Raw genomic sequence first — 22,894 nt, 5'->3', positions numbered from 1 at the left:
GGGTTTGTGCTGCATATTCTGATCATCTGGTGTCATAATTCCAGGAAAGGTGACTTGAAGGGACTTACTCCATGAACCACATCCCAATATAGCATGTTCCTGGCTCTTGCCCCAGCTTCGAGAGATCCATCCAGCACCAAACCAAACCCACCATTCACAGCTTCTCCCCTTTTGTGTACAAACAGGGAAACAATAATAAAAATGCTTTATGCTTTTGTTGTAATTTTAATATCTTAAACTTTGTTTATTTGTAATCCCAATGTCTTACTCACTTAACAGAAGTGCAGGTCCTGTTTAAGTATTTTCTCCACTTCAAAACCAAAATGCCCACTTCAGTGCCATATGTTGTTTTTATTTTAGGAAATATCCCCACTCCATGTACATGGAATGGAGCAAAGAAAGTAGGAAATGTAGGATTATTAAAAGTTTGTGTCCAAAGTACGTGAAACACACAATTTACTTGTTATGCGAGATAATCTTAACTGGAGATGTCATTAAAACTAGCTCTAAAACACATATCTCTGCAATATTTATGTTTTGGCAGTTTTGTATCTTTTTTATTTTTATCCACCAAAGATATACAGGATGGTTCATGCTTTTGAAAGTTGTCTGAGAGGATTGAGCTTCTTCTTCCTCACCTGTACGCAGGATTCAAACCCAGGCAAGCCAGCTTATTGGGGAGTGTGCATACCTGTATGAAATCCTATCAGCCCAGAGGAATGAGCTGTAATACCCTCATTGCCAGTTCTAGATTTCCACTTTCACCACTGTGTGTGGGAGTGCTCCTGAGATGTGATTGCCATTTTTCAGTTTAACTAGTCATGATCAAGGAATCTGTGATGACTGGTACATCGTCAACATACCAACCAACACCTCCACCATTATGCAGAGCAACCCAGGTTGCACCTCTGAAGGCATCACCAATGACATTTTGTACCGCCATGTCTGCAAGAAACAAGAGGTGGATCACAGCCAATTAAACCTCAACATCTGCTTTACATGGTCTGATGAGGACTGAAAAAGAAGCATGAAATATGATGTTCAATCAAATGAGGTACACCTGCACAAAAAGCTGATCCATCGTATATGTTGGACGTTTCACGGAAAGGGCTGTCTGTGCCCCCCACATCGTGATGATCTCTGCTGATTACAATGGGAGCCTGAAGGAAGAATCGACGATTTGCACATCATGAAAACAGTTCATTCTTCAGATCGTTCTATCAATCAAATTAACTCACATATCTATTTCCATGGACAACCACTGGAAGAGGTCCAGTCTCTTTAAATTGTAGGCCCCACCATCAGCCAATTCGAAATTCTCTTTTTTGGGGGTTTTTTTCATTAAAAAAAAAAAAAAAATTAAATGTAAAAATTAAAATAATTTTTTTCATCAAATATAAATTTTCAATTAATCAAAAACCCTCTCCCTGGGCCAACGACATAGCAAAGCTGACTTCCAGAGCCAGATGCAGAATGGGTATCCACCATCAATCCAAGTTTTTCTTTAGAAAAAAAAATCAGAACTACTTTCAGTCCACAAAGTCTTTGGCCATAGCTCAATGGAGTACTGCTCTCTACTATGGCTGGCACCCCAGTATCACATGTCTCTCTTGGATTCTCTGGAATTTAAGCTCAACCTTATTGGAATCTTCTGTGATGATGCCAAAGCACAAGGTCTGTTGCTTTCACATTGTGAGCATGTCCGTAGTCTGACGTAACAACTCTCCATTGTTGCACGATCTGCTATCTCTCAGTTCTCCAACCCTCCCCAGCAATTCCAGGATGCATGCGTTCTTCCCGTAATCCCATTAGTTAAACTACCAAAATCCATGCGGATTGCACACCTCAACTCTGTTCCTCACTTCTCCCGTTTATGGAACCCTTCCACAGGCTTTTCTTTCCCATTCTTCGCTCCATGGCTTCAAGCAGGCAGTGCACTGCTGCCTCATATCATTCCCCAATGTGACCCATGATCGTTATTACCCCATAAACCCTTACTAACCCCAACTCTTTTACTTTTTGGTTTCAGTTTTTCCCCTCTTCTTTTCCTGTTTGTCAATTCCATTGCTAGTTTTTCCCAATTGTTACCCCATTGTTAGTTCAACATTGCTCTTCTAAGAGCCTCACTATAATAAATGTACCATACTCTTGATAGTGTACCGATGCTCCCAAAGCAGGCTTTTGGCAAATATGATTGTTTGCTGTTGCCTTGCCAGCAGTTGTCAAGACATGGATTAGTGATTTGGCCAGGGGGCCCAGTGTGGCTTGCCTACTCTTCATGAATGATACTGTGGGAGCTTCAACCTCCACCACCTCATGCAACAGGCTCACACATTAGTAGGGAGATAATGGGGCTTCCAGGACACCCATGTATTTAGATGGGACTTTTCCCCAAACTGTCCATTTTTCCCCTGATTACCGTGACACCCCTTTCTCCTTTTACATGTAAGTGAATGGGGGAGTCCTTACTTACCCTCCAAGGACCACGCGACATTCAAAATTCCTCATTGATCCTATGAATATTTGCTCATTTTCTAATTTTTTAAACAACTCCATTCTCTTATGGAACTCATCCCCATCTAGGATATTGATAAACTTAACATTAAGCACCTTTCTCTGTGCGTTTATAAAATGATATGTTTCACAGAGGGACCTGGTCTGTCCTCCTCCCGATCCACATACCATTTTAAAATTATAATATTTATTATCCGGTTGATAACCATCAAAGTTCTCACTCCACTCTAATATATTTTTCTTCCCGCCCTCCATTACCCCACTTAACAAATGAATACGTTTATCAGTCTTGAGGACCTTCTGACCAGTGATCCTCTCAACCTCTCGGATCTGGTATTTCTCACATTCGTTATGTTTACCATTTATATACCAAGGTTGATTACACCTCCACCCTTTAGTCTGGTTAATACTTGGTTCTATCATTTATTTATTTATAAAAAAGGTGGCGGTAGCCCTTAAAATCCCTAACCCCATTATCTTATCACTAATATATGGATGGTTGTTGTTTAATGGCTTATCAGTTTTGTTTTTTGTAATTCTTGTGAGTAAAATGAACCCAAGATTTCTTCCCCATTCATATCATATAATTTGTAAGTCCAAGGGACTGTATCCAGTACTTCAACAATTTTAAATAATTCATTAGTCCACCTCTTTGTATAACCTTTCTCAAAATGGCTTTTCCATCTGTATATTCTTACAATATCACCAACTTTGAACTTGGGCTTTCTCAAATTAATCTCCTTTTCATATTCTAATTTTGTAAATGTTTCTGATGGTTTTGATTTTGTTGATGAATGAACTGTATTATTGTAATTATCTACAATATTCTGGATTAAATATACCCATTGTTGAGAACCGAGTTGTGTGAATTTTTTATATAGTTTCTCTTTCAAAGTGCGATTAAAACGCTCAATAACAACTGCCTTTCCTTCATTAAAGGTGCTGTATAATTTAATATCCTCCCCCTTAAGAAATTTCATAAATATTTTGTTATAGAACTCTGTTCCCTCGTCAGTCCATAACTTCTTTGGTTTCCTTTTATCCCCATCAAATATTGACTTAAAGGCTAACATTAAAGTATTACCTCTCTTGTTTTTCAAAGGAACAACCCAGGCAAATCTACTCCTCAAATCAATAACGGTTAAAGCATACCTGTATCCCTTATCATTATTTAGTTCGATTAAATCAGCGGACCATATGTGGTCGGTGTATTTAGAATAAACTTTCCTTCTTTTAAACTTTGTGATTATAGGTTTATGTAATTCATTAGCCAAAATAGTCTAGTAGGAAGACTAGGTCCCCCTGCACCCCCCGGAGATATACTTCTAATCAGTGTTTCTAGATTGGAAAAAATGTGTAGAAAATGACTAGCTATGGCCCCAAGCTGAAAAAATGTCCCACATACCATTTTTATGCAAATTACTGCTGCCATTATCAAAAAAACGATTTTTGACATATCTCAGCCAATATTGCAGATAATTGAAAAATGAAGGTGTCTAGACCCATGTTTTGAAGGGCATAGATCATGATAGAACTATTCATAACATGATTACATGTGTCTATGGTATACTAGTATGCTAATTAGTGCTTTATTTACAAAATAATCACAGTTTTACGAAATAATAGACTCATATTAAGGTCCGTCTACACAGACGTTAACACAAAGTTTTATTTTTCTAAATATTACAACTGTCAAAATAGTCCTAGCACTCAATGTGACCACTCTTCTCTTGCTTGTTTTAGATAAACATCATTAGCATTAGTGATTCTACACTGAGTCAGTCATCATCATTTTCATCGAAATCGTCAGAGTCAAACTCTTCTTCTCCTTCCTCTTCCTCCTCCTCTTCGTGCTCTCCTGTGTTCAGAAGATCCACCAGTGAGGTTGGTAGGATGGGACCACTGGACCACATTGGTTTCAACAGTCCTTCATCAGTCCTTATCCATCCTTGCTCCTCATAAGGTTTTGGCTTTTCGATGATAGGTTGATCGGCTCTTTTGTACAATGCTACGCGGTGGTTCACACGCTGGATGTGCGGCTTCAGGGCAGACTGGCATGGAGGAAGGCGAGCCAGATCAACCTTGGACTTGGATGTGAGGGTCTTGTCCTCTCCCACCATTTTTCGTAGCAGCTTGGCACGGACAATGTCCACTGATGACTCGCGACTCTGGCCGTACATCACACAGGTGAATTTTTCTAACTGCCTCTCCACCTCAGGGTTGGCATCCCAGTTGTCACCCAGTTCACCGAATGCCCTGTGAAACCTGGGATTCTTCTCCAGCTTTTTCAAGGGCCCGACTTTTCCCTTCCCTTTGAAGGCACTGGTGCAGTCTTCTCCGCTGAACACATAGTACCCCAGGAGAGTGGCACAGTAGTCCTCTCCCAGGGATTCTGCCAGCTCAGAGACGTTGACAAGTTGGCGATGCTTCCCTGACCCTGTATCCAGGTACACCGTCAGCTTGATGTTGTGGGCATGGTGGAGCAGGATCAGGAGGATGTCTGTGTCCGGTGTTCTGACTACAGCGTTCTTGTATCCGATGGTAGCAGCATGATGGAGGTACAGAACCACCCTGGTATCAGTCTCTTCCTGGTTGCTGTAGATCGTGGGGAGTTCACGTACCTCGACCTGAAACACAAAAAGGCACCGCATTTCAATCACCAGTCACTGCCAGTTTCAGATCTAGACAAACAGTTTTTTGGTGTGTCGAGTTTTTGGCTACGCTGTTGTGACCTATTGATGGTAGGTAGCATTCGGTCCTTGCTGCTCTCGAACCCGGGCTTGACCTGCACCATGATTCCTCCAGCACTGTTTACAATGTTGCTGCCGTGCACACTGGTAGTGGTTTTATTCAAGTTGTCCCACTCACAGTGGAATACAAGGTTGCCCTCTCCTGTCACAATTTGTGGTGTACGATAAGTTGAGACTTCATCCAGGACCTTGGCGAGAGCAGTTTCCAACTCCAAGGCGAAATCGTAGCTCTCAGAGTGTCCAAGCCTGTGTAGTATTGTGGTGAGCTGTTTGCTTCGGAACAGGTGCCTTACAGTCACACAGAGGAGAATGTGCTTTGGTAACTTCCATTTTCCATCTGACACTGCACGGCACAGATCTTGTCCAATGGAGAAGACCAGACGCTTCACCTTTTCTGTCTCGATGCCCTCCTTGCCAGTCATTAGCACGCTGAGAAAGCGGACAAGGTCTGGAGGTAGGATGTCTTCAGGATTGAGCTCCATGTCTTCAGCTGTTGGTGGCCATGGTTGGTCTTTACACTCTCTGAAAGCCTGTAGAATACCCTGGCGAAGTTGGAGGGCAACATTTTGGTTCTTGTTTGTGCTTCCGAGTGTGAATGCTCGTGCGAGAGCATTGGAAACTGTTATGTTTGAGCTGTGCACAAGCCAGAAAGAAATGACATCACATTTGTCATGATCAACCTTCGTGAAGTGGATATGCTCCTTGATTGGGTCATTCTGTAGGCGTTTCAGTAGTTTCTCTGACCGATAATTTGAGTTCTCATATCCATTCAGTTTCAGTTCCTCGACATAGAGCAAGCGCAAGGAAGAAAGCTGTAGAACTTTATTCTGCTGGATGACCTGGGTTTGAATGTGTTCCAGTACTGAGTTGAATGCCTTTTCATGGGCGGCTGACATGCAAGCCTGCTCCTTTGGTGCTTCGGCTCTGTGAATCGCACGCTCATAGTTGTAGAATGCTGTGCGGAAAGCTTTAAAACATGACGGATGGTGTTTGGCCTCACATGCAAAGAGGTCTTTGTTTTTCACCTTTCGATGGAGTCGATAGAGACCCATTTTCTCAGCCCGTGTTTCGATTTGCTCCCATGCATTTTCTTTGTTTTTAAAGGATGGGAAGGTTGTAGGCCTCTCAGTATTGCGATGAGCATCTTTGGTCTCAACTTTCTCACAAAATATACACTCTGGCGGGAAGATGGGTTCAGCAGAACCTCCTGGTTTACGAGGAGAGTGATGCCATGATGAGGTTGATGGCCCTGGTTCTGTATCATCTCCCAGACGATGAAAGTGGCGGACAAAGTGCTTATAACACTTGCTGTGATATCCTACTCTTTCTAGGTCATCAGGAAGAGTTGCCGGGATCTGATCACATACTGATTGCATACGACATGGGGAGTCATGCGGTTGGTTGAGACGTCTATCCCGGATCTTTTGAAGCAGTTGCAGTTTTTCTGAAGCAGATCCTTTAATTTTACGGAGGGGCGTGAAATCCCCATGATCAGACATGGATGGTACATGAAGGATGCATGTAGGAGGAGAGCTTTGGGCTGCAGGTTCTACACTCCGTTTTCTTTTGGGCATGCTTGCTGTCGATGTCTACCATCACTGTTAAATGACAAATAAGAAATCACGAATGATGTTAAAAGTGCCTGTGAAAGGAGGCTCTGAGTTTTCAGTGAGGTAACAGAGGTTCTGAGTCATGTTCTACACTAGGGTACTTTTTAGCTGACTAAACCATGTTTAGTGGCATCAAAAGTGCTAATAGCTAAAACATCTAAATTCTTCCACACTAACGTTAGCTATCTAGGCCAATGAAACATTGTGCTAAGTTACTGTAGCTAGCTCAGCTGTCGTGCCTCTTTCTGGTTCAATTCATATACAGAAGTCAACAGATATGTCTCATGTTTGGCATTAACAAAAGTTTAAGTTACACCGACATTAGGAACATACTGTACATAGATGAGGCTAGCTTTAACGTTAGCTAACATGGTGCTAGCTGGCTCAGCTGTTATTCTGCCTGTTTATGATTTCATGCAGAAACTGAAGTCAAGAGTGTGAGTAACATTATAGTTAGCATCTTACCTGGCTAGATTGGAGGATGAATACCAAGAACAACACACAGATGGAATGGAAGACTGAACTTTCAACTGAGGTATTCAATAACATCAACGTTACCAATTGATACGAGCGCGCGACATTACCAATTGATACGAGCGCGCGAGCGCGCATGTTACATGGATGGAAATGTAAAATGGCAGCTATAGCAGCACTAATTTGGATCTCTAGTCTGTCATTTCTGCACTGTGATTGGATAACATAAAAAAATATGTTTGGGAGTTAACAGCAGGAGTTGGTAGATTTTACGTGGGCTGGGTGAGAAACCTTTAAATAAGCAAGTGAAAATCTCTCGCAATACAAAGTCAATGGTGGGAAGAAAAGTTGAGTGGTACCAATGTTACTGCCAATGTCCCGCCCCTATGCAAGACTCAGGAGCATCTTGTTGACATTTAACCTTGAAAATACCTGGGTTTAGACCCCTTATGTACCATGTTAAGTTATCTGCAGTATTAACGTATCCTTATCATTTGTAAAACTGATTATTTTGTAATTACAGCATTAATATGCATACTAGTATACCATAGACACATGTAATCATGTTATGAATAGTTCTATCATGATCTATGCCCTTCAAAACATGGGTCTAGACACCTTCATTTTTCAATTATCTGCAATATTGGCTGAGATATGTCAAAAATCGTTTTTTTGATAATGGCAGCAGTAATTTGCATAAAAATGGTATGTGGGACATTTTTTCAGCTTGGGGCCATAGCTAGTCATTTTCTACACATTTTTTCCAATCTAGAAACACTGATTAGAAGTATATCTCCGGGGGGTGCAGGGGGACCTAGTCTTCCTACTAGACTAAAAGCTTCTCAGTCTTGATAACATCATTAGAGCCTAATAGTTTTTTTAGGGTGAATAACCAAGACCAAGTTTCAATTTAGCACTTATCATTTTTTCACAATAAACCTATCAACTTTCTCTCTCAACGTAGGATTTCGTATCAAAGACAAATTATACAACATTTCTCTGTCTGCTTCATGTTTTTCATCCAATGTGGTGGTATCCCCATAAGCAATATCATGATTCATACAAACTTCATCAACCCTATTTATAGGTTTAGACCAAGGTTTAGGATTGTCAGCCTCATCTAATCTTTTATCCAGGTTTGTTCCTGGACCACAGAAAGAATACCCTGGAAGGTGTAATTCCCCTGGAATTCCAGTTGTTGTAAATTTACTTCCTGACAGAAACTTTTGTATGTCTCCTCCACTTTTAGGAGAGATAAATTGGCACTTTTTAGAGCCACACACTTGACATATTCCTTTTTGATAAACTCTATTATTTTTAGCTTTAACATAAGAGATATTTTTAGATTTAGTTTTCTTTTTACATTTGAGACAATAACTCATATTTATTTATCAGAAAAATTCCGACAGAGTATCAAAACCTTTTTGGTTTTTAACATATACATTTCAATCTTTTTTTTTAAAACATAAAGAATCCTAAGGAATGCCTTCACTCTCTCCTCCATTTATTTACAAATAAAAACTAACTAAAGTCAATAACACCAACATCATCAACCATGTAATCTTTTCCTTCTTCTTCTTCTTTATCCCCACTTTCTCGTTTAAATCTCCTCGCTGAACTCATCTCAACCATTTTTAAAATCATTATCTTAGTAAGAGTCGTTAATTCTTTATTTTCCTCTTTGGTGCGTTGAGATTGATTTATTTGCTGTAATACACTCAATCTTTTACGAATCTCACTGATTTCCATCTTTTTATATTTTTCCTCCCTCTCTCTTTGCTCCCTCTCCTCCTCCTCTCTTTTTTCTGTTTCCTCCCTCTCTTCCTTCTCTCTTTTCTCCCTTTCCTCCCTCTCCTTTTTCTCCCTTTTCTCCTTCTCCTTTTTCTCCCTTTCCTCCTTCTCCTTTTTCTCCCTTTCCTCCTTTTTCGCCCTTTCCTCCTTCTCCTTTTTCTCCCTTTCCTCCTCCTTTTTCTCCCTTTCCTCCTCCTTTTTCTCTCTTTCCTCCTTCTCTTCTTCAACTCCTTCCTCATCCCTTGCTACCCTTGAGTTTGAACCCCAAAGAATATTATACATATACTCATCTGGATTTTGAGATATTCTTGTATCAATAATTATTTTTCTCATAATAGGATACCAATAAGATTTGTTGACGATTTCTAAAAGAGTTTTATATTTCATAACTTTGAGAAGTTCATTTTTATTTAATACTTTAAACAAGTCTCTATTTGTTGGTTTAACAATATCAGTATAAGGCCAGTTTTTTATGACAAAATTCCCATGTATATGCTCCAAATCATAAGGTATGTAATACCGAGCACCCTTTTCTTGTAGGTATCCTTGAATACAAAAATTATAATTCTCTTGTAGTCTTCTTCCTGCCATTTATGTATCAGAAATATATGTGAGATTAATATTATGACAGGTAATACCACCCCATCTTCCCACTACCAAATCGGTTTGTATTCCTCGGCTTTCTATCCTTATCTCATTACCTTCCTTCTTTGTCATGCTAACCATCGCTATACTATCATATATGTTTCTTTTCTTAAAATTATGTATTTGTTGTTTACTAATTGTACTTCCACATAAATCCTTATCCTCGCCAAGCGGATAATATTCTTCTTTACGAGACTGATTCAAATCATGTAGGTCTTCTAAGTTTATTGAAAAATACCAATTATACCCTAAATCAGGCATATCATACCCCCATTTATTAATTCGCATATTAACTATATGTCCTTCTTTATAAAATTCAATTGTAAGCAGGTAGTTAAATTCAATGAGGAAAGGTGTATGGTTAGTATAACCAGGTGTTGTGGTTGTAAATTTTACTTGTTTAACAAAACGTGCTGTTTTCTTTAAAAAATATATATTGTGATAAATCACTGAATCTAATTAAGTCATTCGCATCTGTAGGGTTTGGATAATTGATTAATTTATAAGTATTCTTCATATTAATATTTTTACTTATACTATATTTTTGTCGTTCAGCCTGTGCCTTTGTATAATAATTTGATAAATCAATATCCTGAGAGGATTCTCCAAAGATAGAACCATCTTTTCCAACATAAGTCATTTATATTAGATTAAATGACTGAATGATGATTAAATGACTCCAACATAAGTCATTTATGATATCATAAAAATTTTCATTATTGTTGAGTTGAAATAATACATATAAACATAATTGACCACAACATTTAGAATTAATTTCTTGAACTTGAAATGTTTGATAAACACCATTCTGTAAGAATTGTATTACTTCAACAGGTGGTGGCATACCATAACTATCAAAATAATATTTATCCTGACTATTATGAATACAAACCCAATGAGAACCATTCTGTGTGTCTAAATTCATTATAATATTCTTTGTATTTTTATTTATATGTATTAATTCATCTCTCATACAAATAACCACATTATCAATTTTTAGTTTTTTACAATACTTAGCTAGTTCAATATTTGACGTTGTATTCTTTCCAAATTGTTTAAACCATTTATTCATTTATTTATGAGAAAGATACAATCCATTACCCCTTTTAGTTAGTTTAACACCCGCTTGAGCGATAGAGGAAAGCATATCTCCAACCAACAATCTAGCTTTATCAGGTAGACTTTCAAGTTTTTGAGCAAAATCTACAATTACACCACTTCCACTAATTTGTTTCTCCAACTCCTTGTTATGTCTTTCCAATTCTTTTTGAGCTTTTAGTTGTGCCTTCCTTTCGTTAGAAGTTTTTACCACTGCTGAAATACCACCAGTCAATGCTCCCGCCACACTTAAACCAGCAAATAAAGGAATTAGAAACGGGAGAAATCCTCCCTCTTGTATTGAATATTTCTTTAACATAGGTTTTGTCATTTTAATTTTAAGTGATCCAGCATCATTTAGTGTTTTTACTTGTGTGTGTGTGAGTAAAACATTAATTCTTACAGCTCCTTTTCTTTGAATTGTATTAACATTAATAATACAAGGCTTTTGATTTTGAATACAAGATGTTAATTTTTTAAGATTGATTTGATTAACATATACCCCTACCATTTATTTATGAGAAAAAACCTATGTGATATTAATCATAACACCATTATCTGTATTAATCTGTAATTCTGTTTCTTCCAAAAGTAAACAATACGCGTTAACTTCTTCATTCTCTCCTCTTTCAATGTATAGAGAAGTATCCACTCTATTAGACTTTATAGTTTCTTTTTGTGAACTCAGGTCAATTGTATAGATTGTATAAAAGTTTTTTAAATGCAACCATATCCAAAATAGGATCATTATTACCATTGCTTTCACACACCTTTTGGTAAGACTTGTAGGCTTCCCCATAATCATTTTTTTCCCAATCAATTTCCAATCTATCTCGTGGATAAAATGTACCATCAAGAGAAACCCGAAGTTGTTTCACCTTAGCATTATCACTCAGTGCATTATTCTTATCAGTACCCTCCTCTCCATCTGGTTTCTTAAAAATGAGCCAGAGGTATCGAGGCTTTCCTTGAAGAACACCTAAATTCCAAGTGTAGGTAGTGTGTTCCAGTTTAACGTGTTGACATCTTCTTTTAAGGTATGATACATTTAGTGGGGTCTTTGAGTTAAGTCTTCTATTTAACATCTCTTCCGTTTTAAGATTAGGAGTATATTCACTGATATACCAACACAAATCATTAATAACAAATTTATTGTTGTCTCCAAAAGCATTTTCAACCCCAAAAAGCAACCTATTTACATTATCATTCCTTTGTAGTTGAAATCTAATTTTAAGACCATACAAAACTTTATCATAATCACAAAATCCAAATATACCTTTCAGAGGTACTGCTACAGTAAAGCTATTCTCTGGTTTTGTGTCATCATTATACATTGCCTTCCTTTGACTATAACCAGGGTCTGTGTTTGTACCCGTTGACATATCAGGAATAAAACCTTCAACAGCTCCCTTACCCATTCTATCACTAAACGAATATAGTGTAAATTTCATCATTTCAGATGTAGCAGCGACATAATCAACCGCTTCAACCTCTTGTGTTCCAATATACAGGCGAACACTATCAAACATTTTCCAGAAGAAATCATTTACGAGTGTAGCATTAGTATTATTCGCAGCCTTAGTGAATTTAAATTTACACAACAAGAAACTATCAGCTATATTCAAGTAAGTTTGTTGATTATTTATTTCAAAACTTTTTGTTCCGTTTGAATTCCAGTCTGTTCCTGTTATAGCATTTACCTTAAAATAGTCTTCCTTTTTAGTGGAGTTTGAAATGATAATCGTATCATCCAAATCATAGATACTATGAATCGCTTCCATACTTGTATTTATATAGCATTAAAATCGTTGAAACCCAGACCCGGGTATTTTAATGATTTTTTGCCGTTCTTGTGAAGATAGTTGAGTTTTACCTTTTTTAATTTCTTTGATTGCTTGTAATTTATGAGACTCCTTTTGAGCATCTTTTATACTCTTTATAGCACCCGCTACATTTCCCACGACAGAAGCAGTTGAACCAATTAGGTCTTTATGTTTAAGAATGGTTGAACCAATACCCATTAGAGTGTCAATTATCCCATCTCCTTTATTTCTAAATTGATGTCCCACACCCCGTTGTCTCTGGTTTATAGTATCCTCTACCAAGAAACATACCTTCACCCTTATGGTATGGTGAAAGGAACATCCCATCCCCTGTAATTATTTTATATTTTCCCAACTCGTGTTTTCTCACAATAACCATTATTTATTTATTGAAAAAGTTCACGTAGGTGAATTCTGATGGATATAATTTCATCATTGAAAGAAATAATTCGATTATCTTGGTCGGTTATCCTAAAATTTACTCTGTATATGGTTTTTCCTGACACAGGTAAATAGACAAGATTTTTTGGTTCCATATTAAATTTATAACCAATCGGGGTTGAGTATGCACTGAATGAAAATATTGTATTTGTTCTTATTCCATCGTTATAAGCACCATCAATCAAATCGCAATGAATTAATACTGAATTTATACCGACCGGAGGATATTTGAATGACATTATCACTGTAAATCGTCCCGTTAGTTTCAATCTTCTTTGAAGAGAAACCCAATAGCTCTCTGAACGAATTTTCAATGGTGAAATCAACTTTATAATTATTTTTAAGTTTAATAGTTGATTTTGAAGTGTGTTTTTGAATATCTATTACCATATTTTTTGGTTCATCACCTTGTTCTTTCATAAGGCGAGAGACCTCAGAAGATATTTGAGAAATCTCGTAAGCTCTGGGTGAAATGGTTATAGTTTTATATCCACTTCCTGGATTATAACTAAACTTGTTGTTTTTCTCTGTGATATTAAACAAGGTATTATACGTCTCCATTGACAACAAAGATGCCTCATATGAGGTAAGGGGGTCAAGTTGTAGTGGGTAAGGGAATGATGCTGTGTAATCACTCATTGTAAAATTAAAACAGAATTGTGCTTCTCATCTTATTTAATATCTAATAAAATATCTTTGTATTGACATTTATTAATTATTTTCATATTCATCAACTGGTCTAAAATGGCAGATGTTTCATTAAAACAATTGTTGTTTCCAGCCTTCTTACTACCTAACAACAATAATAGCCTATTAACTAATTGTGATGGGTCATTTGAAAGAAAGCTAACACCTGAACCAAGCTTACTTAAAGCATCAATAATATGTTTCTCCTTCTCATTCTTCTTACTTTTACCAGCAACAGAAACTCTATAATCAAGTGCATTTAGTAAATCAATATATACCCTATCTTCCTCTCTTTCCATATCAAGTGGTTCCTCAAAATATTTTGAACCGCTGAATCCGGAGTTTGTTAGAAGAAACATTAATCTTGGAGTTAATTCAGCATTTGGTTGAGCAGAACTTAAGAACACCAATTTATCATTAAATATCAATAACTTTTCTTTCACAAGATGGAACTGTGCTGGTTCTTCTGTTGGAATGAGACCTGCTCTGGTTTTTGAACCCGCCGAATACTCATTGTTTTGAAGAGCTTCCACAACATAATTAGGGGGTTGATTTACCTCCTCAAGTTTCTGAAATAATCCCTCGTCATCATATTCTAATTCACCAAGTTCTTGCTCCGTCATTTGACTAAAATCTTTGATCATTTGAAGTTTTTTTGGAGTAAATTCTACCGTGTGGGCTGTAGGTGAGTGTTTAGTTTTCAAAAGTGGTTTAAAAAATTTCTCTTGTTTTCTTTCAAAGGCTTCTTCACCAGTTAGTTTCTGTCTCCGTTTCTTCTTTATCTCTTCCTGTTGTTTAACAACTTTTGAAACTAATTGTTGATGTTCCTTAAACTTTCTTGTTCTTTCTTCGGCATTCATTTAGTATTGAAAAATATCATTTAATGAATTGTAAAGGTCAATGGGAAAATTTTCCTTTTCTTCATCATTATAGTAAATGTGTTGAAATAAATCCTTTTCTTTAAATATTTCATCAAATTCTTTATTGGTATTAATACGAGTTGTTATTTCTTCTTCACTAATACTTGTATCTCTGCTTTTCATACGTTTGCGTTGAGTCTCCTCATCGATATCAAAACCGAATGATAAAATCTTAACTCCATCACCACACAAATGTTTAATAATTTGTTTCATTCCTTCAGGATTAGTTTCTAAAATCCCAAGACCGTTAGATTTTACTTTATTTAACTCACTCTTACAATGTGAATATTTTGTAGAACCAAGAGAGACCTCCTCAAATATTTGACCTTCGTTCCTCAATCGCATATGTTCCTCCATTGAAATGTAGTAATAATCTTTCCCTTCTACTTCTCCTGGTCGCTTTGCTCTGGTTGTAGTACTCACAAAACGAATCATAGGGTGTTTTAAAAAAAAACTTACAATCTTTTCATTTTTACTATTCAAGAGTTTAGATTTATGAAAGTTCTTTCCTGAAGCAGATTTACCCACAAGATTAATAATAACAGTTATCATTTATATATGTAATTATGTTTAAAATAAAAATACATCCTTTAATATCTCATCTTGTTTCACAACAATATATTTATATTTTCCAATCGTGTGTTTCATATAATTTTCAAATTCTTTTTTACTACATAACGTAGTGCAATTATCTCTCCAAAAATTATTTACATCTATTGAATTTAACTTAAATAAAATAAAAGTATTAGCATTGTTTCTTATTGAACGCCGGGGGAGTTGAAAATATGACTGACTAAGATAAATACAATTACAAGAAGAATGTCTCCCTCTTGTATAGTAGCTATCCATTACTGTTTGGTTTCTCTCATTAACACAATCATCAAAGATAACGAGCTTCTTTTTTGATTTATCTAAATCTTGAGGTGAAGGTATATCATCCGTATTATCACTGAGAATACAAGTTATGGGTTTTGGTTTCGATTTTGATTTCTGTGTATCACAAAATAATTGTATTATATCTTCAATATTATAATCATTTAGTTTGTTTTGAAGTTTAAATAAACCGATAATGTCTTCCTTTTTAAGACCTGCATTAAAACCCTGTGAGAGTAGTTGATACTCGGGTTGAAAACTAGACTTTGTAAAAATTATTAAATTATCATAATCTAAAAAATTAGGACCAAGGAGCATCTTTAAAAGAAAACAGGTTTTTCCACATCCGCTTGAACCAACTATTAGACATCTCAATGAATTTGGAATGTTTTTATGGTTATTAAATTTTATTTTATTTTCCCAAACGGGTAAAAAATCATTCATTTATATATTTGAAAAACAAGTCATCTAACTTTATTGAGCTATTTTAGAAACTCTATATTTTATCCTGAGTTCGGGTTTAATTTCAAAATAATTCATTATTTTATTTATATAGTATCTTGTATTAACATTTCCATTAAAATTATTTTTAATAATAAATATCATTAAACCCTTATACATTTCCTCAATACAAATAGTCTCTTCCCTTGAAAGAAATGGTATATTATCATCACAATACTTAACATTCATCTCTCTTATTAATCTTGTAAAGTAATTCATTTTTGGTTCTAATTTAAAAGAGTTATATATATATATATATATATTTTTTATTATCATTAATTAAAATTAAATCACAGAAAATACATTGTTTATATGAACCCTCATTATTAAGCCCTATTATATCACAAGCTGGACAATTCTCTAATTTATCATATGGAGAGTCTGGAAATTCTAAATATCCTTCAGAACTTATCATATTTATATAATAAATTTTTACTTAAACTAAGCGTAAGTTTATTAGCCAATAAATACAATGTTTCAAAACACAAAAGACAAATTTCAATCAATCTCTACTTCGGTACCAGCAGAAAAATATGTCAAATATGTTAAATTGAACAAAGATAAATATGGGAACTTCTGGATAAAACCGGTTATGGAAAATAACATGAGTCCCTCTATTTCATTTAAAGGAAGAGCCTATCCTGTAAAGTCATCACTCAAGGTAAGTCTTACAAAAGTATCTCCACTTCTACTGGCTATTCTGACAAGACTAGAATCTAAAATTGATCCTGAGGCTTTAAAGATGTATGATAAGACCATCGACAATTCTCGTGGAGACATTTGTATATACCTTAATAAACCCAAAGGTATTGAAATAAATAAAGATGTAAATATTTCTGGGACTTTGTCTCTCAGAACACTTATTATTCATGATTATTTGAAAATTACATTCAATTTGAGTCATGTTGTAGTTGATTCTGTAATTGAAAGAAAGTGTATTGATATAAATGGAAATTGTGTTTCTTACTAATTAAATGAGTAGTTATTCCGAAGAAGACTTTTTCAGTGATTCTGAATTTGATACTGAGAGCCTCGGATCAGAAGAAAGCTTTAGTATCTGTTCAGATGATAGTTATGAGAGTAGTTTTATTGATGATTCCGATTACTATATAGAGTTTAGTGATGGAGAAATATGAAGTTTTTTCACTGTATAAATAACATGAATTCTGGTTATTGTTCCGCCTGTGATAAACAGTACAATCGATATGATATTCATATCAGAACCATTAAACATGCTATCAATACATCTGATAAGAGTAAAAATATGATAAGATGTGAACCTTGTAATAAGCTAATTAGAGTACTTGATAAAAGGAAACATAAACAAACAAAGCACCATTTAGATAATGTTCTTAACGGTTATAAAGAAGAAGAGATGGAACATTGTGATCTTTGTGATAAGGATATGAAGAAGACTAGTTATAGATATCACATCCTAACCAAGAATCATATGAATAAGTTGCCCCAAATTTAATTGAGTTTCCTGACTCTTGTTTTCAATTTTTCATGTTTTATTTTAAGTAAAAGATAACTAGTAAATAGTGAAGTTTTTTTACTATATAAATATGACGAATTCTACTTCCTGTGAGAGTTGTGAGCAGAACTACAAACATATCAAAAAACATTATAGAACACAAAAACATTTAAAGAGTAAAGATAATAAGTATTGTAAGATTTGTAAGACATGGGTTCTGAGAAGTGGGTATGATCAACACTTAGATACTCAAAAACATTTGAAGAATCTCAAACCAAAGGTTCTTCCAAAGGTCTATTGTGAGCGCTGTCAACACTACATCCTCAAGAAGGATTGGAAGCGTCATGAGAAGACAAAGAAACACCAAGTTCCATATTATGAGATTGAAAATTTAGATGGTGCTTTCAAAGGAAATATTAAAATTAGATTGTTCCGTTTCAAAGATCCAGTCCCCCATTCTCTGGGAGCTGCTGTTGATCTTACAAAGAAGGAATAGATGATCAGATTGATAAGACTATATCTGAAATGGGAAGTTGTAAATATTATTTGGGGGCTAAATTGGTTCTTCGTAAAAAGGAAGATCCACCATTTAACTTTTACCTACATACAACAACTTATATGGTACTTAATAAAAATGATTATAATAGAAATAAAGAACAGGTCTTTAATGAGCTTAAATATAGTGAATATGATATTGATGATCTTATTGTCGGAAGCGGTCTCACTGTTGAAAAGGTTCTGTTTGTTGATGTTCACATTTTTAAATCTGATCCACTACAAGCAAGATCATATATTCAACTTCCTAAAATCATCAAAGATAAAAATGCTATAGTAAATATTCAGAATACTGATAACAAGTGTTTCTTGTGGTCTGTACTAGCATATCTACATCCAGCAAAAGAACATGCTGAAAGAGTAAGCAATTATATGAAATATGAAAATGAATTGAATATGAAAAATTTGAAATTTCCGATGACTCTTAATAATATTCCAAAGTTTGAAAAGTTAAATAATATTTCTATAAATGTCTATGGGTTGACTGAAAAGAATAAAGTGCAGATTTTACAAATCTCAGATGATGAGAAAGAAAAACATGTTGATCTCTTGTATTTCCGATCTGGTGAAATTGAACATTATGCTTATATCAAGAACTTTTCAAGATTAATTAAATCACAAGTCTATTCTAGAAAATGTAAAGTTTATCCATGTCGTCGGTGTTTGAATACATTTCATTCACAGGAGAGATTGGATACTCATAAACAATATTGTTCAAATGAGAAAGCAACAGTCATTACACTTCCAAAGCCTGGTTCTAAAATTTCATTCAAAGATCAAAATAAAACAATTAAACATCCTTTTATGATATATGCTGATTTTGAGAGTATCTTGGAGAAAATAGCAACAGCAGCTCCAGATCCAAAAGAATCATACACAAATAAGTATCAAAAACATACTCCTTGCGGATTTTGTTATTATATCAAATCATCGGTGGTGATGAATATAACAAGGTAGAGGAGTATAGAGGCTCAAATGCCCCAGAGGAGTTTGTGAAACGACTAGAAAAAGACTGTGTTCGATTAACCACGATAATGAGAGAAACCAATAAACCAATGTCCTTAACAAGTAAAGAAAAAAGAGAATTTAGACAGCCAAAGGCTGCCTGTCATATTTGTGGGGAGAAAATTGGTGAAAGCCTAAAGGTTAGAGATCATTGTCATCTCACTGGTAAATATAGAGGTCCGGCTCATCAAAGTTGTAATATTAATTATAAACTCCCCTCGTTCATTCCTGTCTTTCTTCATAACAACGCTCATTATGATACACACTTGTTTATTAAAGAGTTGTCAAAGACTCCTGGGAGTATCAGTGCTATTCCAAGTACGGATCAAAAATACATCTCCTTTACAAAAATCATTCCAACAAGACCAACTACAAGAATTCGATTCTTGGATACATATAAATTCATGGCTAGTCCTCTTGCTAACCTAGTTAAAAATTTGAAAAACTTTCCATGTTTGGAGAGTAATTATGAGGATACGGAACTCCTAACACAAAAGGGAATTTACCCGTACGACTATATGGATTCATTTAAAAGATTTGATGAAAAGAAACTTCCTCCAAAAGAAGATTTTTATAATATTCTAAATAATAGCAATGTTTCAGATGATGATTATGTACATGCTCAAAATGTTTGGAAAAAATACAATATCAATAATATGGGTGATTATCATGATCTCTATCTCAAGACTGATGTCCTTCTAGCAGATGTATTCGAAGCATTTAGATCCGTGTGTCTTTCTGGATATGGCTTGGACCCTGCTCATTATTTCACAGCACCGGGTCTTGCTTGGAGTGCTATGTTAAAAATGACTAAACAAGATTTGGATTTGATAACCGATGTTGATATGCTCCTGATGATAGAGAGAGTAAAGAGAGGGGGAATTTCACAAGTCTGCTCATCAAGATATTCAAAAGCAAATAACAAATATCTTCCAGATTATGATCCAAAGAAAGATAGTTCCTATCTCATGTATTATGACGCCAACAACCTCTATGGGTGGGCAATGTCCCAAGCACAACCTTATGGAGGATTGAAATGGGAGAGTGATCATGAGGGTGTTCTAGAAAAGATTTTGAGTTCAACACAAAAAGAGTTGGATGAAAGGAAAGAAGGGTATTTCCTGGAGGTTGATCTAAAGTATCCAAAAGAACTCTTTGAGAAACATAAAGATCTTCCTTTCGGGTGTGAGAAAGAATTAACAAACCCAGAGTGGTTGAGTGAATATCAGAAATCATTTAATAAGGAATCAAGAACAGAAAAACTTTTAACAACATTCTTTGATAAGAAGAACTATGTACTACATCAGAGAAATCTTTTACAATTTGTGAAACATGGTCTAATTGTTGAGAAAGTTCATCGGGTCCTGAAATTCAAACAGAGTTATTGGTTAATGAAATATATTGATTTTAACACTCGAAAGAGAACGCTTGGAAAGACTGACTTTGAGAAAGATTTTTATAAGTTGATGAATAACGTGGTGTTTGGGAAGACTATGGAAAATGTTAGAAAGAGACAAAATATCAAGTTGACAACTTCCTGGGAACAAACTTCCAAACTAATCAACAGACCGAGCTTTGAGCGTGTTGAAATCTTTACAGAAAACTTTTGTGCTGTTCATATTATGAAAGAAGAAATTGAGATGGATAAACCGATTTATATTGGTACTACTGTTCTCGATCTATCAAAACTACTGATGTATGAATATTATTATGAGAATTTGAAAACAAAGTATGATGATAACGTCATGTTGATGTATATGGATTCGGACAGCTTCATCCTGAGTATCAAGACAGATGACGTCTATGATGATATGAAAACAGATTCTTTAATCTATGATACAAGCAACTATGATGCTACTAGTCAGCTGTTCTCGAATCAAAATAAAAAGGTGATTGGAAAGTTCAAGGATGAGCTTGGTGGAAATATTCTGAGTGAGTTCATAGCATTGAGAGCAAAGGCCTATGCATATAAATATAGAGTTGGGAATGTGGAGAAGTGTGATCAGAAGCTCAAGGGGATTAAGAAAAATGTAATTAAAGAAAGTATAAATTTTGGTCATTATTATCAATGTTTGATGAGTGGGGGGGAACAGTATCGAAAGGTAAAAGGGATTAGGAGTTATAAGCATGAATTATATTCAGAAGAGATAAATAAACTAGCACTAGGAGCATATGATGATAAACGATATATTTTAGAAAATGGAATTGATAGTCTCCCTTATGGTTATATAAGTATATAAGTGATAAGATATATAAGTGATAAGATATATAAGTGATAAGATATAAGTGATAAGATATATAAGTGATAAGATATATATAAGTGATAAGATATATATATATATATATATATATATATATATATATATATATATATATATATATATATATATATATATATAAGTGATAAGATAATGGGGTTAGGGATTTTAAGGGCTACCGCCGCCTTTTTTATAAATAAATAAATGATAGAACCAAGTATTAACCAGACTAAAGGGTGGAGGTGTAATCAACCTTGGTATATAAATGGTAAACATAACGAATGTGAGAAATACCAGATCCGAGAGGTTGAGAGGATCACTGGTCAGAAGGTCCTCAAGACTGATAAACGTATTCATTTGTTAAGTGGGGTAATGGAGGGTGGGAAGAAAAATATATTAGAGTGGAGTGAGAACTTTGATGGTTATCAACCGGATAATAAATATTATAATTTTAAAATGGTATGTGGATCGGGAGGAGGACAGACCAGGTCCCTCCGTGAAACATATCATTTTATAAACGCACAGAGAAAGGTGCTTAATGTAAAGTTTATCAATATCCGAGATGGGGATGAGTTCCATAAGAGAATGGAGTTGTTTAAAAAATTAGAAAATGAGCAAATATTCATAGGATCAATGAGGAATTTTGAATGTCGCGTGGTCTTTGGAGGGTAAGTAAGGACTCCCCCATTCACTTACATGTAAAAGGAGAAAGGGGTGTCGCGGTAATCAGGGGAAAAATGGACAGTTTGGGGAAAAGTCCCATCTAAATACATGGGTGTCCTGGAAGCCCCATTATCTCCCTACTCACATTCATGCATCACTCTGCATGCCGAGATTCCAACCCAGGCTAAACGTGTGATTAACTCACCTCCACTCCGCTAGCAACTGAGTTGCTTGTTAGTATTCATCACAAAATGTTAGCACAGGTGGCAGCTTCTCTTTGGAATCCATTCTATGGAACAGCAAATAGCACGTTACACATGACCTTAATTGCTTCATCCGCAACAGCCTTGTTGAAAGCTTCTGCCAAGGCCACTCTTCCCCTCTGCTCTGCATAGAGTATTCTTGCTTGAGATCCGACAACCTATGAAAATGGACAACACATAGGAGACACATGTTAAAAATAGCTGTAATGGGACAAGATTTTTATGTTTCCGCCGACAAAGTTATATATAACCACCTTTAGAGGCCATTTTTCCCCACAAGCGGGGGTTGGCCTTTTTCGGGAACCGTGGTTGTTGTTGTTTTTCGGTCCCCTTTTTGAAGCAATGTTTTACGGCCGGATGCCCTTCCTGACGCCAAGCCCTTTTTTCCGCCTTTAACGACAAACAGGGAATTACCAGTGAACTGGTCCTCAATTAGCCGACCTCGGAAGGATGACAGGCTGAGTCAACCCCCCTGGCGTTAATTCAGCGATCGACCGGGATTCGAACCCAGGATCCTAGGATCCTAAGCTGACACCCTAGCCGCTAGCC

The 22,894-nt window shown here is 35.7% G+C and overlaps 1 protein-coding gene across 3 annotated transcripts in view; it reads right to left on the bottom strand.

The window, feature by feature from the left end:
• The window catches only part of UROC1 (urocanate hydratase 1), a 369,204-nt gene that overhangs the window by 366 nt on the left and 345,944 nt on the right, over positions 1-22,894 (bottom strand). For all 3 annotated transcript variants that reach the window (XM_068112860.2, XM_078776094.1, XM_068112862.2), the window contains 4 exons: positions 22,405-22,503; positions 1,061-1,160; positions 864-945; positions 69-168 (listed from right to left, as the gene is read on the bottom strand). In XM_068112860.2, coding sequence (XP_067968961.2) covers positions 69-168; positions 864-945; positions 1,061-1,160; positions 22,405-22,503 — 381 coding nt within the window. The remainder of the gene's footprint in view (positions 1-68; positions 169-863; positions 946-1,060; positions 1,161-22,404; positions 22,504-22,894) is intronic.

Source organism: Myxine glutinosa, chromosome 4 (assembly GCF_964187855.1).
Source record: "Myxine glutinosa chromosome 4, kmMyxGlut1.1, whole genome shotgun sequence".
Taxonomy (NCBI): domain Eukaryota; kingdom Metazoa; phylum Chordata; class Myxini; order Myxiniformes; family Myxinidae; genus Myxine; species Myxine glutinosa.
This window is presented reverse-complemented; position numbering and strand designations above follow the sequence as displayed.